The sequence below is a fragment of the Leucoraja erinacea genome, chromosome 17 (assembly GCF_028641065.1).
Source record: "Leucoraja erinacea ecotype New England chromosome 17, Leri_hhj_1, whole genome shotgun sequence".
NCBI lineage: Eukaryota > Metazoa > Chordata > Chondrichthyes > Rajiformes > Rajidae > Leucoraja > Leucoraja erinaceus.
In genome coordinates this window covers 9841009-9860825 of record NC_073393.1, presented here as the reverse complement: position 1 = coordinate 9860825, position 19817 = coordinate 9841009, and the positions used below count along the sequence as shown (strand labels likewise).

At 41.7% G+C, this 19817-nt stretch overlaps 1 protein-coding gene across 1 annotated transcript in view; it reads left to right on the top strand.

The window, feature by feature from the left end:
• The window catches only part of cfdp1 (craniofacial development protein 1), a 123446-nt gene that overhangs the window by 292 nt on the left and 103337 nt on the right, over nt 1–19817 (top strand). The window contains exons 2-4 of the mRNA XM_055648466.1: nt 4115–4232; nt 5110–5293; nt 7203–7324. Of these exons, the coding sequence (XP_055504441.1) occupies nt 4115–4232; nt 5110–5293; nt 7203–7324 (424 nt within the window). The remainder of the gene's footprint in view (nt 1–4114; nt 4233–5109; nt 5294–7202; nt 7325–19817) is intronic.

Genomic DNA, 19817 nt, shown 5'->3' with positions numbered 1-19817 from the left:
TGTACATAAATACAATCATGTCAAACTCAAACACAATTACACAATGGCACAGTGGTAGAGTTTGCTGCCTTACAGCGCCAGAGAACTGGGTTCGACCCTGAGTACGGTTCTCCCCAAAGGCTCCTCTAGTATCTTTGGTTCTCCCTGTGACCATGTGGGTTTTTTCCTGTATCACCGGTTTTCTCCCACGCTCCAGAGATATACTGGTTTGTAGGTTAATTAGCTTCAGTAAAGATTGTAAATTGTCTCCAGAGTGTGTAGGATAGTGCTAGTATACTCGTTGAACTTGTTGGGCCGAAGGGCCTGTTCCTGCACTGTATCTCTAAACTAAATTCATTGGAGACCCTCAGACTATCTTTCATCGGACTTTACTGGACTTTTATCGTGCATTAAACATTATTCCCTTTTGTCATGTATGTGTGCACTTTGCTGGCTCGATTGTAATTATGAATAGTCTTTCCGCTGACTGGATAGCATGAACCAAAAGCTTTTTGCTGTGCCTCGGTACATGTGACAATACACTAAACAAGAATAGGTAGAAGAAAGGGGGAAGATACAAAATGTACAATATAATTCTCAGCATTGTAGCGCATCAGTTTCATGGGCAAGGTCCAATGTCTGAAATTAGATGGAGGAGTATCAGAGTATGTGTAGGAAGGAACTGCAGATGCTCAACACTGACAAGACTTAGTGGTAGACTTTAGGAGGAGAGAAACACCCCTGTCCCCTGTCTCCACCAAGAGTGTGGATGTGCAGTTTACCAAGGAGTACTAATACCTTGGAATGTACAAGAAGGGACAGAGCCGGCTGTACTTTTTGAAAAGTAATATGCTGCAGATGTTCTTTCAATCAGTGGTAGTCAGTGCCATGTTCGTCAGTGGTAGTCAGGCCGAGGATGCCAACAGGATTAACAAACTCATCAGGAAAGCTAGCTCTGTCCTGTTCTGGAATTGGATTTCCTGGGTGATGGTCTTAGAAGGGAGGATGCTCCTCAAACTGCGGAGCATCCTGGGCAATACAACTCGCCCCCTACATGACATAATAGTCAACCTGAGGAGTGCCTTCAGCAACAGACTGATTCCACCAAGATGGTTCTTCCCTGTGGCTATCAAACTGTATAATTCTTCCCCTTCTGTCATGGGGTAGACTGACTCGCCTTCCCCCCCACCCTCCCCAAATCTTTGCACATCCCCAATCATTTCCACTCATCACTTTAATTTCATGTTTCATGTATCTTGTAATTTATGACTGTTTTCAGATCCATTTCCCCCCCGAGATAAATAAAGTTCTATCGTATCGAATGCTGGTTTTCACAGATGATAGACACACAATGCTGGTGTAACTCAGTGAGACAGGCAGCATCTCTGGAGAGAAGGTATGGGTGACATTTCGGGTCGTGGCTGAAAACTGGTCTCAACTTGAAATGTCACCCATTCCTTCTCTCGAGAGATGCTGCTCGTCCCGCTGAGTTACTCCAGCATTTTGTGTCTGGAATCAGTCAGTGCCATGACTTATGGAAGGACCATTCAGAAGGCACCCACTGTCCACACTCTGCCCGCTCGGCAGAAGTGGGAGTGAGGTAGGAAACATCTGAGGACATTGTGCGTAGTAATACTTGCAGCGATGTCTGACTGAACTTCTTCAACCAAATGTAATGCACTGATTTTGTGAAACACATTGGCCTGCTCTAGGATTTTTTTTAAATTAAGGCTTTGAAATCACCCCAGAAACAAATAAAAGCATTCCTTGAATATGTTTTTATGCATTTGCCTAAAATATCCATTGTTACCAGTTGCACAGATGCAGTGGATGGGCAGAAATTTCAATCTAAGACCCCTGCTCATGATTGAGACTCTGGAACAATCTTTTTATACATTTGGGTTAAATTTACGTTTGTTATTTACATGACTACTGTGATAGGATGAAAAGCTTTTGCTCGCGTGCTATCCGATCAGATAATACTGTACATAAATGCGATCAAGACAAACTCAAGTACAATATGTAGAGTGCAGAATATAGTTTCTCAGCATAATAGCACAACAGTTCCAGAGACAAAGTCCAATGACCACAATGGGGTAGAAGTGAATTGCACTGTACCCCTAGATCATGGAAGGATTGTTCAGACCGCTCGGCAGAGATGGGGTAGTGGTGGAACATATCTGAGGGCATTGTATGCAGTGACACTAGCAGCAAAATCAGACTGAACCTCTTCATGCAAATGAAACACAATGGCCTGCTCTTCGCTTGTTTTCAATTAAGGCTTTCACATTGTTCCAGAAACAAATAAAATTGCTCCTTGTAAATGTTTTCATGTGCCTGAATAAGTGATCACCTTAGACTGTGCGAAGTTGCAGTGAAATAGAAATAGGAGGAGAAATTGCAACTTAAGGCACCTGCTCGCTTTAGGTTTGAACTCCTGGTACAAGCTTATTATACGTTTGGATCATGTATAATGCTCAGACAATGGATCCCAATCCTAAGTATTTTCAACACCAAGGATGAATTAGTTGCTTTAAGTGATGATGAAGAATGTAAAGCAGCATTCAGTGTTGTAAATAATCAATATGCTAGTCATGTAAAAAGTATGTCTGCAGATGACAGTAACATTGGTTGTATTAGGATGCTGAGCCGGCACCTCATCTCTCCATGCTCTCCAGAGATTGGGTTAGGTTTGTTATTGTCATATGTACTGAGATACAGTGAAAATATTTTGTTTGCGTGCTATCCAATCAGACCAGATAGGGCTTCTCCATGGCCATCACCGAGGCACGTTTATCTGCTCCACATCTCTATAAACTTTTCCTATCCCCAGGTAGGTACAATTATGACATTTACAGGACATTTTTACAGATGCATGGATGGGAAAGGTTTGAAGGGATATGGACTAGGCTCAGCCCAGTGGAACTAGGTTGGCTGGCAACCTGGTTAGCATCTGCGAGTTGGGCCAAAGGGCCCATTCCCATGCTGTATAGCTCAATGGCTCAAAAAAGAAGGTCACAGTCACAGAATTATACAATGCAGAAACAGGCCCGTTGGCCCATTGGGTTCACACTGACCATCAACTACCCATTTGCAATAACCTTACCTTAATTCAATTTTAAAAATTCTCTCTACATTTTTGTCGACACTCTCCATATTCCACCACTCGTCTATACACTAGGGGGTAATTTATAGTGGCCAATTAACCTACCAACCAGCATGCCTTTGGGATATGGAAGGCAAGCACAGGGAGGATGTGCAAACTTCACATTAGTTAGAACCCATGGAAAGGATTGAACACCAGTCAGGCACTGTGGTACAACTACTCTACTTGCAGCACCACTGTTTTTATTTCAGATTTTCAGAATTTTCTGGAACAGGAATGGAATATTTTCCTGAATTGAGAGATCATTAGTTACAGGGTGTTGATTTCAGATAGGTTATAAAAGAACTAGAGGGAATTGTGGGAAAACATTTTCATTTCTAACACTGTGTGTGCAGAATTTATACCAGAGAGGGTGATGGAGTGTGAAACCCTCACTACATGTTGCTGCACACTTAACAGATGAATAACGTGGGTGGGAGATTAGTCTGAATATTGTTTTTGGTCAGCGTCCTGTTCAACAAATTTCCATCATATGCCATGCAAAGTGCTGTAGTAACGCAGTCGGTCAGGCAACAGCTTGGAGGACATGGATAGGTCCATGACCTCCAGAGCCTGTCTAACCTGCTGAATTACTCCAATACTTTGTATTTCTTTTGGTAAACCAGCATCTGCAGTTCCTTGTGTCCAAATTGTCATAATTGTTTGATTTCTTTTGATTAGAGTAACTAATGAAATCACAAATGAGGATTACAGCAGTACAATGCTTTGTTATTTGTAAACTCTTCTCTCAACACATCCAACCATCTCTACCCCACCCTCCATTGTGCCATGAAGAAAAATCATCCGTTGGTCCCTGCATATCACAGGTTTATTTTCGCCAATAGGAGCTTGTACCAATGTATAAGAGGTGGACTGACCCAATCGATCATTGCCACTTTGCCCATTTTCAATGTTAAGTTCCTTGATTCTGTATTTATTTTGCTTCATTTGTGAACAGATAGAGGGTAACGTACCTTTTAACTTCCACAGATGAAGACTGCAGTGAAGATGATGTCAGTGAGCTGGTAAAAGAAAATCTTGAGGGCGAAGATGACCAACCTCAGAAAAAAAAGCTAGGAAAGAAAACAGGAAAACGAGTCTCCTCCAGGTGAATACATTGTTGAGATGTTACCAAGAGGCAAGCTTCCGGTGAAGATCTCGACACTGAACTTGCACCAAGTGCTGGAAATAACCCCTTCCCGTTCTTCCTTCCCATTACTGTCAATTGTAGGACTAATATTTGCACTCTCCAATTTATTTCCTAAACCCATTGACTTATTTTCCAAAAATCTGCCTGTTGATTTGTGACCGTTGTCTAAACGCTTTTCCCATTGCTGATTCATCTCTGAGTCTCTCCAGTCTTTTCTTGTGAACTATAGTCTGATTTTTTTTTTTAATTAAATGTGCCAATTGCTTTTTACCTTCTCTGCTGATGCCAACCATTTTTGTACTCTTACGGTCTCCTCAAAAGTTAAAAGTCATAGGAGCAAGGTTTGGCCATTCAGCCCGTTGAGTCTACTCTGCCATTCAATCGTGGCTGATCTATCTTTCCCCCGGAACCCCATTCTCCTGCCTCTCGTCAGGTCTCCACTGTGAGCATGTTCTAGCTATCTTTTAGCTCTTACCAATTTGCTGCAATCTGAAGCTTCTTGTTTGCCCGTAAATTACTGTTGCCTGTAAGTTTAAATTTTTATCTCTGTGCTAACCACTAGCAACCATCTGGCAACCAGGTGGCTAGTTCCACCTTTTACTGTTTCTGTATACTTTCTCTCCCCCTTCTCCAGCGAATAACCCTCTTGTATATTAGGCATTACTGGCCAATCCGTGGTGCACTCAACATGACAACATTGGGTAAGGAAACATAATGTAAGCTTTATTCATTCATTGTGTTCTATTTTGCCAACTTTGTGAGATAGTTCCTTGGGCAGATCAGATGGACCAGGAGTCAGCCTTGCACTCTTAATTTGTATGCTTTTGTTTGACAGAAACCGAGATGCCCAATATTTAGAATGTGAAGATGAAGGCAAAAGAGAGGTTGACCAAGCTGTTGATCCAGAAAAATGTGCAAAGGAGGAAAAGGAGAAGGCCGATGACCTGTGGGCCAGCTTCCTGAGCGATGTTGGGCAAAATCCTAAAGCACAAGCAATTATTCCAACCTCCAACAAAGAGGTAATGATAAACCTGATCTGAGCCATGAAACTGGGAGAAAATAAATGGTAGATACTACTGAAACATGTTCCTCCCATCAGATAACGTTTTGAGCCTTCTATCCTTCCAAGGTATAATGTTGCCTAGATGGTGACCTGATTATTAGTTGCTCATTCTGAGCGTCCAAGTAAATGTAATTTTTATATGTGTAGGAAGGAACTGCAGATGTTGGTTTAAACCGAAGCTAGGCACAAAAAGGTAGAGTGACTCAACGGGTCGGGTAGCATCTCTGGAGAAAAGGAAGAGTTGATGTTTTGGGTCGCGACTGAGATTCTGACTTGATCCAAAACGTTATCTATTCCTTTTCTCCAGATATGCAGCCTGACCCACTGAGTTACTCCAGCTTTTTGTGTTAATATTATCTGTAATGGAGTGAAACAGCTCAAGGTGTTTCATAGGAGCATTTACAGATAAAATGTAAGGGAGTCAAGGAAATTATGTTAGGACAGGTGACTAAAGGCTTGGTTTCAAAAGTTGGGGCTTTTAAAGAAGGACATGCACCTGTTTAGTACTTTTTATGATTTAAGAGCACACTTAAGTAGCTTTGAAAAGTACTCATTGACACACTATGGAATATGTGGTCAGCGTGTGAGGGCCTGTTTCCATGCTGTATCTCTAAACTAAACTAAACTACTGTGATAACTATTTGCTTTGCAGGTGAGTTTATAAACTGGAATTTAACAGTGACTATCTGAAAAAAGAATCGCCTCTCCACCTAACTAGACAAAATTGTCTGCAGAATTGGAATTTACAGATAAAATGTAAGGGAGTCAAGGAAATTATGTTAGGACAGGTGACCAAAGGCTTGGTTTCAAAAGTTGGGGCTTTTAAAGAGAGACATGCACCTGTATAGTTCTCTGGCCATGCTTCTGCACCTGGGGCAGTACATTATTTGATAGGGATTTGACGAGGATCTTTGAATGTAAGGTGTAGACTGGGGACAGATTATGAACTTCATTCTGGAATGTATACATTGCTGTTTGGGTGCAAATTTAAAAGTCATTCATTTGAAAAATATAATTCCTGAGCCTGGATGCATTCCCAATTTGCCAAAGTTTATATTGTACAAATATTACTTTATAAAGAGTAAATCTTTTTGTGTTAGAACATATATTTGTAACAGGATTTCATAGGGTTAAGATTGTTGCAACTTACACTAATTTCATTCTGACACCAAGCACCATTAAGATCATGGATAAAGTGCACGCTTGCAGTCTTTTTCCCAGGGCAGAGGTTTCCAAAACTAGAGAGCTTGGGTTAAGGTGAGAGATTTAAGAGGGATCTCAGGGGCAACATTTTGCTCAATAGTGTGGTCCGTATCTGGAATGAGCTATAGAGGAAACTATAGAAGTGGATACAATTATAACTTTTGAAAGCTGGACAGATATTTGGATTGAATGGTGTTATAGAGATATGTGGCAAGAAGCATTCAATGGGACTTGCCCAATATGCCCACTTTGCAGGTATAGTCAAAGTGTTTCAATGCTTTTATAGCTCTATAAAGAAGAATCGTTTTCAGACTGACTGATAGAGAGTAGAAATGGATACCTCTGGTAATACAGGGAAACTGAATTAACTCGTCATGGGGTTAAACAAAAGCCTAGAATCCATTTTAAGTTGGGAGAGGGTTTTCACAATGTGTAAACAGCTTTAAGACTATTTATCTATCAGTTTAGGTGGTAACTATTGAAATTAGAAAGCATTCTATGGATAAATGGTAGGGATGAGTACACCTCTGGTGGTATGTTTCTGGGTTTAACTTTATTGTAAGTGAATAGCAGGTCACCTTGATCGTTTTGTTCTCAATAAAATATATTATTTGGGTGGGGTTGAGGGATATGTATGACAATTTTTTTTTTTTTTTGTCCAGGATACATTAGTTAAAGAGAAGTCTAACAAGCATCGGGATTTAGTGAAGGACACAGAGAAACAAAAATCACCTGGAAAGATCACAATCACAAAGGTGTTTGATTTTGCCGGAGAAGAGGTCAAGTAAGTGGTTTACGTTTGATGAGAATTATTCATGCCTCTTACCTGGACAGGATGTTGCTAGTCTTCATTGATCAAAGGAGGAAGATGTAATTAGGTTGTTCTGTTCAGAGTAATATCCCCAGTTTTTTAAAATGTGGCTTTTCTAATGGAAAGCCACATAAATCAAGGATCTGAAACTAATATTTAAACACGAAGGAATAAATATTATCTTGTTTGTGAAGTCATTCAATTGTCTGGAGGGGCAGGAACAGAAATATATGGAATTTTATTTTATTTCAACTTCTATGTACAGAACACGCAGTTTTGCATTACAGAAAATTGTGGTTCAGACAGTTTTCTAGAAGCAGAACCGACTCGTAATATGGCTTTGCCTATATTTGACGAGGGAAGTTTGCACTGCCAGGATTGTCAATATTTTGCTATATTTAATAAAAAACATCCTGTGTTTTTTAAGTATTGTATATTTTCACAATACAAATATTTGACATAGAGTAATACAGTGTGGAAACGGGTCCAACTTGCCCACACAGGCCAACATGTCCCAGTTACATTAGTCCCACCTGTCTGCGTTGATCCGTAACCCTCGAAACCTGTCCTATTGTGTAGGGAGGAACTGCAGATGCTGGTTAAAAGTGAAGATAGATGCAAAAAGCTGGAGTAACTCAGCGAGACAGGTAGCATTTCTGGAGAGAAGGAATGGGTAATGTTTCGGGTCGAGACTAAGAAGGGTCTCGACCCGAAACGTCACCAATGCCTTCTCTCCAGAGATGCTGCCCGCCCCACTGAGTTAAAGCTGTCTTATTCATGTACATGTCTAATGGTTTCTTAAATATTGGGATAAAGCCTGCCTCAACTACCTCCTCTGGCAGTTGTTCCATACACCCACCACCCTTTGTGTGAAAAAGTTACCGCTCAGATTCCTATTGAACACATGAAATATTTGGAGGTCAGAGTCATTATTGAATTGATGTTAAGTCTAAGGCCCATTCTCTTGAACATTTCAGTAGTTATAGCTCTTCATCGGCTTTCTTCATGAAATCCAGCAGATCCATTGGCAAGATAACGAAACCAAACTCAGAGTCCCCACACAGGTGAATAATCCTTGTATCGTTGTCCTAATTACACTCAGCCAAATCCAAAGGGCTGGCTCTGTCATTTGTACACTTGACACCAGAGTTGTGAAACAGCCAATCTGTTCTGAAATCTGCCATGGCAAAAAAAAGTTACAGGTAGATGGAAAAATATTCCAGGTTGTTTTCACATCCTCATTGAAAAAATATAACAAGACTACTGGCTTGTGAAAATACCTAAAAAAAAATCAGACAATAGACAATAGGTGCAGGAGTAGGCCTTTCGGCCCTTGGAGCCAGCATCGCCATTCAATCATGGCTGATCATCCACAATCAGTACCCTGTTCCTGCCTTCTCTCCTTATCCCTTAACTCCGCTTTCCCTAAGAGCTCTATCTAAGCAAAAATTCAGTCAGAAGAACGCTCTCGACCTGAAAGGTCACCCATTCCTTCTCTCCAAAGATGCTGCCTATCCCGCTGAGTTACTCCAGCATTTTGTGTCTAACCTCAAAAATGACTCGTTTTTTGTTGTTCGATTTAAAAAACATTAAATTCTAAACTTCCTCTTTTTCTTTGGTGGGAAAGGATTGGAGGGATAATAAGATGCTGTTGCAGAGACCAATTATTTATCCAAATGAGAATAGTTTTGGCTAAGTTGGCTCTATCATCCACAGCTGCATTGTGTTTTATATGTAAGGCTTTCTTTTGTTTGTAACGGTGGCAGAAAGGAAGCTACACTAATTGTAGAATTAGTTGGAAACCCCAATTTAGATTAAGTTATTGAAATAATTAAGATGCAACAAACTGGTATATAATTTACTTCATTTTATAGAAACATAGAAAATAGGTGCAGGAGTAGGCCATTCGGCCCTTCGAGCCTGCATCGCCATTCAATATGATCATGTCTGATCATCCAACTCGGTATCCTGTACCTGCCTTCTCTCCATACCCCCTGATCCCTTTAGCCACAAGGGCCACATCTAACTCCCTCTTAAATATAGCCAATGAACTGGCCTCAACTACCTTCTGCGGCAGAGAATTCCAGAGATTAACCACTCTCTGTGTGTGAAAAAAGTTTTCCTCATCTCGGTCCTAAAAGATTTCCCCCTTATCCCTAAACTGTGACCCCTTGTTCTGGACTTCCCCAACATCGGGAACAATCTTCCTGCATCTAGCCTGTCCAACCCCTTAAGAATTTTGTAAGTTTCTGTAAGATCCCCTCTCAATCTCCTAAATTCTAGAGAGTACAAACCGAGTCTATCCAGTCTTTCTTCATATGAAAGTCCTGACATCCCAGGAATCAGTCTGGTGAACCTTCTCTGTACTCCCTCTATGGCAGGAATGTCTTTCCTCAGATTAGGAGACCAAAACTGTACGCAATACTACAGGTGTGGTCTCACCAAGATCCTGTACAACTGCAGTAGAACCTCCCTGCTCCTATACTCAAATCCTTTTGCTATGAATGCTAACATACCATTCGCCTTCTTCACTGCCGGCTACACCTGCATGCCTACTTTTAATGACTGGTGTACCATGACACTCAGGTCGCGTTGCATCTCCCCCTTTCCTAACCGGCCACCATTCAGATAATAATCTACTTTCCTGTTTTTGCCACCAAAGTGGATAACCTCACATATATCGTAAATAGCTGGGGCCCCAGAACCTTGCGGTACCCCACTAGTCACTGCCTGCCATTGTGAAAAGGACCCGTTTACTCCTACTACCGACGTTAGACTAACTGGTCTGTAATTCCCCGTTTTCTCTCTACCTCCCTTTTTAAAAAGTGGGGTTACGTTTGCTACCCTCCAATCCTCAGGAACTACTCCAGAATCTAAAGAGTTTTGAAAAATTATCACTAATGCATCCACTATTTCTGGGGGGCTACTTCCTTAAGTACTCTGGGATGCAGCCTATCTGGCCCTGGGGATTTATCGGCCTTTAACCATTCAATTTACCTAACACCACTTCCCGGCTAACCTGGATTTCACTCAGTTCCTCCATCTCATTTGACCCCCGGTCCCCTGCTATTTCCGGCAGATTTTTTATGTCTTCCTTAGTGAAGACAGAACCAAAGTAGTTATTCAATTGGTCAGCCATGTCCTTGTTCCCCATAATCAATTCACCCATTTCTGACTGCAAGGGACCTACATTTGTTTTAACTAATCTTTTTCTCTTCACATATCTATAAAAGCTTTTGCAGTCAGTTTTTATGTTCCCTGCCAGTTTTCTTTCATAATCTATTTTCCCTTTCCTACGGTTTCATCCTAAAGTGAATCATGAGGAATCCTATTGGTTGACCGACTCGGGGGTTATTAAGTCCTTCTAATTCAGTATGTGAAAATTGGAACTTGTAAAAAAAAAAAAAAAAAAAGAATTTAGTTGTTGCGGCAGCATCTATGGAGCGAAGGAAATAGGCAATGTTTTGGGCCGAAACGTTGCCTATTTCCTTTGCTCCATAGATGCTGCCGCACCGGCTGAGTTTCTCCAGCACTTTTGTCTACCTTCGATTTTCCAGCATCTGCAGTTCCTTCTTAAACAAGTATTTAGTTGTGTTTTGGCAATTCTGAAATAAAGTACAAATCCCTTGTTTTGCAGTGTTGCAAGGTCTTGAAGCATTAATTCTGATTTGCTACCACAAGAGGGTAGCAACCATCCATAAGCACAAATGGACTGTTTTTTTACTCTGTGGCAAATGCTTTCTCATGCCTCCACGAGGCAAATGCTTTCTCATGCTGAAATTTAATTAGGAAGCTTTGAATTTTGTATCTTGTAGATGTGCAAATGTGGTGGATGTCAGGAATTGTCTTCAACTATTAATAACAATAAAATAATTCAGCGCATTCATTAATGACTGGATACAACATCCCCTCCACAGATGCTGACTTCCTCCTGCACTTTGTGTTCTGCTCATATATTCCATTAGTTTAATTATTGGTACTGTTATGTTGATTATTCAATGAAATGGAAGAACCGTAACAAGTCTATCTATAGCAATACAATAAGGGTTAAGGGCCTGTCCCACGAGCATGCGACCTGCATTCGGCAAGCGCGACCAAACCGGAAGCGGAGGTCGAGTGATCCCCGTACAGGGCCGGTCCCACCAGCATGCGCCTGCATGCGGCAAGCACGACCAAACCGGAAGCGGGGCCAAACCGAAGGTCGAGTGAGTGGCGTGAAGTTCGAGCGAAGTCCGCGGGAAGTTCGCGTGTGGCGTACAGCGTCAAGACGCTGCGTACTGCGTCGAGGCGGTTCGTACACCGTTGAAGCGGCTGCGGGCCAGCAGGCCGTTGCCGCGCGGAATTTTTGAACACGGTCAGTTTTTCGGAGCTTCGCGCGATGCCGGGACCAGCTCCGCACAACTCCATACGGCTCCAGCGATCGAAGTGGGACCGGCCCCGTGAGGCCTTACGGGTCGAGCGACCACGTTAGGTCGCGCTTGCCGCATGGAGTCGCATGCTTGTGGGACAGGCCCTTTACTACAGAAAAAATGACTTTTCAGACTTGCAGTTGTGTCACCCAAGGACCATCTGTAGCAGACAGTAACATTCTGCTTAAATCCTGCATCAATTGTTTTTAAAATAGAAGGTACATTTTCACACAAAGTGACTCAAACAGAAATATTGGGAGTTGATTGTCAACTCATTGAAATAGTATTCAACTGCAGTTGTCAGAGAGAACTGTTTGGTTTGTATGTGCTTTCCGCTTTATAAAGGAAAAATTGAGCAAACAATTTCGCAACTTCAGAAATAACTAGCAGAAACATGAATAAGGTATGCAGTCAACGTCAACACATAACACTGCACATAGACCAATCTACATTCCCAGCACCAGCAGGTGGGCTTTGCTTTCCTGTTTAAAATGTGAATTCTGGTAAACTGAAACAAAAATAGAAGCATATTTAAAGAGAGCTCTCCATGAAGCATTAACATATCTTTCCTGCCTACAGATCCTGTTTGCTTCCAGTGTCCTCTATTTTTATATATTCTTCACTATAATCAATTTGAAGGGTTTGTATCTGAGTGTTATTGTACTGCTATATTTGGCCTTTTGAACGATTTGAACTGGCAACTTGTTAATTAAGCTATTACAGGCTTGGATGAGAACATTCGCTTTCATTTTAGCTCAACGTGGTTCAAGTAGTTTTAGCGTTTTAAGTAGCTTTTAAAATGGAAATTAATAACCTGTAAACAACTTTCCTTCCTGAACTACCCCCATCTCCTGTCTCTACCTGTTGAAATAAAATGATTTATTAGGATTTTGTGGCAGTTTAGCATGTTCTCTTTTTATGTCAAGGTATTCAAGCTCAATTCAGTTTAAGCAGATTGCAAAGAGGTTTTCTGCTTGCTTGCTGAATGTAATCCAAGACAAATCGGTTGAAACGACTCATCTCAGTCCATCGATTTTGGGTCCTAAATTTGATACAAACCTGGCAAATATAACATGAGATCACAAAAATGTGATTGTGATGTGATCACAAAAATTGTGTATTTAGGACTGGAGAGAATCACAATAACCTTGTCTCGTGTTCGAGCTAAAAATACTGGAAGTTAAGTATTTTTGTTTGTGTACTTGATGCTGGAAGTTGCTTTGATTCAAGGTTTTGCATTAAATGTAGATTTTAAAAGGAGGATTTTTAAACTTCCTTTGTCCAACTGAGTTACCAGCATTTTTTTTAGTTCCAGCATAGTTTTCTTCTAAATGCTAAAGTCTCACAGCAATTTCCCAGTCATCTTTGACTTGTTTTCCTATCATTATTTTCACTTTCGTTTTCAACAGTGAGGCCTTTCCAAGGGATTTTGCCCTAAGTGAAACTTCTTTTGGTGTATTTGAGATGGGTTCTCCAGGTGAATAAAGTAGTATTTATTAAAGATTAATAGTGAAGAAGCAAAGCATGCCGTGAGACAGAGGCTCCAGGAAAGAATTCCAGAGAGTTTGACCTGGGTCTCAAAAAACCTCTTGAAGGTTGAATTGGAAGAACAAATCTGTCCAACTGGGTTGCTGGTCTGAAGTGATGATACTGAATGTGAAGAATAGTCACTTAGTTTCTCCCTCCCTCTCTTACCGAGAGATGATCATTGTTGGCACTTGTAATGTTAGACGTGCTAATTATGCAAGAACACTCTTCAGAAAGAGGAGTCTTAAACAGAATATAAGATTGGGCAACAATAAGGAATGACCGAATAGTGGACAGAATGTCATTGATGAAACAGCTGGAAATGGCTGAGGCCATTGCCTTGAGGGACTCTTGCAGTGATATCTTGTGCCTGAAATGATTGAAACCAGCAATCCTAGCCATTTTAATTTGTGCCTGCTAAGATTCACATGGGAGTGTTTTATCCTTGATGCCATTGACTTTGATTTTATTCGGATGCCTTGATGCCTTATTTGGTCAAATACTGCTTGGCATCAAGGGTGACCACATACCACATCTCTGGAATTTGGTTCTTCAATCCAATGCTGGGTTGAAGGCTGGAACCAAATGTTCCAGTGAAACCAAAATGTGACCATTGAGGGAGGCACAAAAAAAACTGCAGATGCTGGAATTTTGAGCAAAACACAAAGTGCTGGAGAAACTCGGTGGGCCAGGCAGCATCTATGTAGGGATTGGACCCGGCTGAAGAAAGATAGACACAAAATGCTGGAGTGACTCAGCGGGTGAAGCAGCATCTCTGGAGAGAAGGAATGGGGAACGTTTCGGGTCGAGTCCCTTCGTCAGACTGAAGAAAGGTCTTGGTGAAAAATGTCTCTCGTATATTCCCTCCACAGATGCTGCCTGACATGCCGAGTTCCTCCAGCACTTTGTGTTTTGGGCATCAGAGAGCAGTTAATTGATGAGTAGGGGCAGCTAAATAGCTCTACGACAGACTCTATCCACCCCTGCAAGTAGCTGAATAGTTAACTGGATTGGACTTGTCCTGTACAATGTCACTGGCACCTTGATGATTTTCTACCTGGTCAAGTAGTTGCCAGTGTTGTAACTGTTTGAGAACAGCTTGGCATTTGCTCCGAACATTTTGTCCATGTGAATATGAAATGAATGAAGGGAACTGTTAGTTTAATATTTGTATAACTGTTGAGCCAAAATGTGACGTGTGTCACAGTTCCCTGCCCTGGTAACAAAGCTGGCAGTGACGGTTTGATCTCACGGAAGTTGTTTGTAGCTTAATGTGTTTGGTTACCTCCTGACTGTAACTGCAAGAGTGAGAAACAGACTGCATAACCCATGACTCACTATGAGCAATGTAATGGGAGGCCTGGACATGATTTCATCTCCAAGATTTCACTAAGCCACAATTATTCCTTTTGCAAATTTCTTGGAAGATTAAATCAATCGCTCCCATACAATAAAATGTAATTTTGCACTTTTTAAACCAGCCTATCAAATGTTATAGTAAGTCAATTTCTTGGATCCTGTTCTCAACAGGTTTTAAATCTGCATGTTTGGAGCTATATTTATTGTTGGACTGGTAGCTCCATGGGACTCGAGGTTGTCATTTGGAAGTCTGTGTCTTTCTCATCTGTCATTGCGAACAGTTGCCTTGGGCGCTGTCAGTAGTATAGCTAATTGGAGTATCCTGCGTTTTCCTTAAACATAATTTGTTAGTTGGTGATGGGGAGAAGGGAGCGATGGGGGGGGGTGAAAATCTTCTGCTGATATTGCTGGCGTCTGCCCTTGTGCTTTGTTCTGTAGCTCGTACCCTGGCACTGTGCGTTCCATTGGGAGGTCGACATAATACAGGACCTTGGAGTGTAAGTAGCAGGTCCCCATGCCAGCCTTGGTGTCCTGCTACCAACCTCTGCCCTGGGCTTATTGGCTTTCAAACCTGTTGTTTAATTTGAATATTGCTAAATTTCACCACAAATTGGGTATTATACAAAAATAAAAATACAATTACAGTGCCCTGGGACAAAGACACATCATTTATTTATTTGCTTCTGTATTCCACAATTTGATATTTGTAATAGAAAAAATCACATGTGGTTAAAGTGCACATTTTAATAAAGGCCATTTTTATACATTTTGGTTTCACCGTGTAGAAATTACAGCAGTGTGACCTGAAAGCACCAAACAATAAACACTTGCACACCTTCCCTTCAGCCAACAACGAGCCATTGGACATCTCCTAGATTATCGTCTGATTTGATTTGTCCATTTCACACCTTACATGCTCTTTGTATCCTTCCATATCTCTAGTCTCTCTCCCCCCTGACTCTCAGTCTGAAGAAGGGCCTCGACCCGAAACATCACCCGTTCCTTCTCTCCAGGGATGCTGCCTGTTACTCCAGCATTTTGTGTCTATATTGGTCCAAACCAAATATCATCCAGTGGAGCTGCAGTTCCCTTCCTGCACATTATTGAATATGTTTTTGGTCAACCAAATTAAATCAAATAAGTAGGAATTTAACATGCTTATTGATCTCTCCAAAGCTTATTCTTATTGATATCGTTGATCTACTGAACCTGTGCTGGGGTTAATCTGGTGCAGGCTTAGCAGGCAGCTTGAGAACAGGAAATCTGAGCTGGTCAGTGCTGCCCTGTTGAGCTCAATGAGGTGTTCATTGTGGATCAATGCATAGCTGTGGCGGAAGTTAGGTTTTCTCAGGAGTCCGGAGTTTTATCTGGTTAAGTGGATAAATGCTGGCGGATCAGAGCGGATCTGCGAGCTTTTAAGTGGAAAATTGGGGCTGTTATCTCTCAGAAGAGATGCTTTTTAGTGCATTAGTAAAAATATTTGGAAAAAAAACAAGTTGCTGTTGCCTTTCATCCCACTGGTCGGGAATGGCTTTCAGTGAGCCACTGTTGAAAAGCTGGTTGTATACTTTTTCTTAATGTGCATTGAGAATGAACAAGTTAAAGATTCAAGTATAGCTTTTATGCATTCTAAGTTCTTTGAAGTTTTTCAGTTGTGTAATTTCTGACCGCTTCACATTATTGCTTTCTTTCTGGATTTTATGTTTTTTGAGAAACTTGACATTCACTCTGAAGCTTGATTAGCTCTGCAAGCTGCATTAGTTAAAAAGGATGAGTGCTGGCTTGTTTGCCTGGATTTTACCATTGCACAAAAGCTTTCAGGTCCTTGAAATGAGAAATGCACTTGAGGGAATACTAATCCTCTCTTATTACTGGACTAATTCTAAATGTCCCTATAACAGAAATTGTAGCAGACATTAAAGCAGTGTTGTTGATGCAGGCTAATACCATTTCGAAGCTGATTCTAAATTGAACTTTGGTTAGGTCTTAACTGAAGCATCTTCGTACTGTGACACTCGGAAGGCATGCCAACCCGCGATGCTTGCGCTGTCCCACCGCTGCTGGAGCTCCGGTCGAAAAAGGCCGCGCCAATCCAGAAATGCTTTTTATCCCCCGCATTTCTTTCACCAAAAAAAATTTTTAACATAAAAAAAAACAAAAAAAAAACAAAAAGATACGCTTTGGGGAGGCTGCTGGAGAGATTTAGTATCAACATTTTATCGAGCACCACATTTCACTTGCATTATAGCTGGGCAAGCACATTAGTGGCGCAGCGGTAGAGTTGCTGCCTGGATACAGTGCCAGAGACTTTCTGGTTCTTGAAATCTTGACCATGGGTGCTGTCCTCTCTTATACAGATTTCTAAATGTCCGTTCTCCAGAAATTGACTGCATTAAAGGGTTTTGATGCTCTGGGTGCTTCGGTTTCTCCCACATCTCAAAGACGGGCAGGTTTGTGGGTTTATTGGCTTCTGTAAATTGTCCCTAGTGTGTAGGATAGAAATAGTATACAGGTGATTGATGATCGCAGTGGACTCGGTGGGCTGAAGGGCAACTAATTTCCATGCATCACATCGCTACTGAACCAAATGGTTTTTCTAGCACGACGATAAGCCCCCCCCCCCCCGAAAGTCAAAGTCAAGAGCCCCCGGGGCGATGGCAATTTCGGGAGGTATTTTAAGCCGCTGTCGTTCTCCGAGACGCACACGGGTCTTGGTGTTAGAGGGAGGTGTGCACTCGCAGAGTCCCCTGCCCTTCCAAGCCCGCGGGGCAGTGGTGTCAGGCCCGCCCCCGGACTCTTCGATTCCCAACTACTGCCGAGGGGAAGTCGCCGTTGCAAATTGCCTGACCTTTGGGAGCTGCGGGCTCAGGTGCCCCGTCCACAGACCCCCCTCCGACTCTCCGGTCCGGTCGGGCAGCAGCACAGCAGCAGCAGCAAAGCGCTCCTCCACCGCTCCACCCGTTCCGGACTCGTACCCCGCGACGGCGACGGTGAGTTGTAGCACCAGAGTCCCCGGTATTCCTGTTGGAGGCGGCTCCTCGTTGGACAACGGGAAACCGACTAGAAAAGGTCGGGTCTGTGCAGGGAGAGATGCAGTTGCGGGCCCCCCCCCCCCCCACCCAACCCCACCTTGCGCAGACAGTGCCACATGAACCAAGCAGCCAAAAGTGCCGTCATCTCCCGGATGGATGGGTGAGCCAGCCCGTGGATCACCAACGTAGCGCAACGATAAGCCCGAAATGAAGGCGAGGGGCCAGGTGTTTCGGGAGGTATTTATTCGGTGTCCTTCTCCCGACCAGACAAGTGCAAGAGGGAGATTGCACCTGAAGCCCTGCCCTTTATCCCTGTAAGGGCCGCCCCCGGACTCATCCATTCCCGTGCCGATAGGGGTTCGATAGTGGAAGTTTAAAAGAGTGAATGTGAATATACTGCAAGTCCACAGCATTTAAAAGGAAGGATGGAAATTCTTTCATTAACTCTCATTTGAAACAGTAAATATTTTCTCTTTCAAATGTTTTCACAGGACTTTCTTTTTGTAATAGACTTCCATAATTTTTTTTCCCAGGATTTCTTTAAGGGATAGATGCCAGTTAAACAAAACTACTAAGTCCTATTTTATTTAGATTTGTGTTTAATATTTTGGGGGAAAGCCTCTCGCTAGTGGCAGATCATGGAGCACTCAACCTTATTATATCTCCTTCAACTCAACGTTATTTTTTTCTCCTCTGCCTGCAATAATGTTCAGCTGCTGATTTTTATACGCCACACCTACATCCTGTTATTAATATTCAAAGTAAACAGAGATATTATGGACTTGTCATTTCCGCCGTGTCCAAGTGTTTTCTTGATTTACATTTTTGGACATTTAAAGTTCTCTCAATGTTTGCCTTGAGCATTCTTTGCCTGAGGGGAGTTATGACCCTTGTATATCCTGTTGTGCAGCATTTACAGGAACTAGTGGTCATCTCCTGTGCCTGTCTTATTTAAAGCACAGCTCAAGATACAGAGCAGGTTTATTTTCAAAAGGGAAGGATGTTTTTGAAATGTATATTTATTTTTAAATATTTTTAATATATTTTTATAGTCATATATTTTTACATATTATATTTATATAATATATATAGAGAGAGAAAGACATACTGAACTTTTTTCCTTTTCTTTGTTTATTACATTGTTTATAGAGCATTATGTTTATATGTATGAATATTGAATTCTCGAACTTCAAGCAACCCTTGTTTTCCCCCCGATTACATTTTATCTCTGCTTTGTCACCTTCTCCTAGCTAACAATGATTTATTCTACATTTCCCTTGATCTTCCTCTTTTGATGTCTCGTTTTCACATACTTTACCCTTCCTTATCTCTAGGTCTCCCTACCCTCCTGACTCTCAATCTGCAGAAAGGTCTCGACTCAAAACCCATTCCTTCTATCCAGAGATGCTGTCTGTCCCACTGATGTATTCCAGCATTTTTGTGTCTACCTTGGGAGTAAACCAGCATCTGCAGCTCCTTCCTGCACTATGTTTACATATTCTGTTGTGCTGCTGCAAATAAGAATTTCATTATTGTGTATGGGACATTTAACAATAAATCACTCTGACTCTTTTTATTGAAGTTGTAGAGAAATAGGAAGTTGATGGTAATTTTATTTCTGTGATGGGGAAAACACAAGGAAGTAGGTCATTGGCATCGGAACTAAAAAATATATATTGCTGGATAGTCTCAGCAGGTCAGACAGCATCTGTGGAGAAAGAAACGGTAATGTTATGGATTGATGTCTTATCGGAATAGTCAGAAATCATAAACCTGATCTCAGCACAGATACTGCTTGCTCGATTTGCAAGTATTTCCAGCTTTTTGTGGGGTTTTTTGGCTGCAATTTGTGTTTGTACTTTTTTAAAATAATTTTGCTGACAGCCAGTAATGGAATTATTGACTAATCTTCAAACCCCAGTAATTAATCTTCACTGATCCAAATGTTACAAAGATGCATGTGCTGAAAAAGGTTAAAAGTGCATATTCGAAGTTGTCTGTTGTTTCTCTTTGTCACCCAACTCCTAGACAGTTGTGCTTCCCACATGTTACCTTAGTATTACAGAATATTATTTGCTGGGATGGATCTATCCAAATTGAATTTGCGAGAATTAATACCATCTGCTTGCATTGTATCTG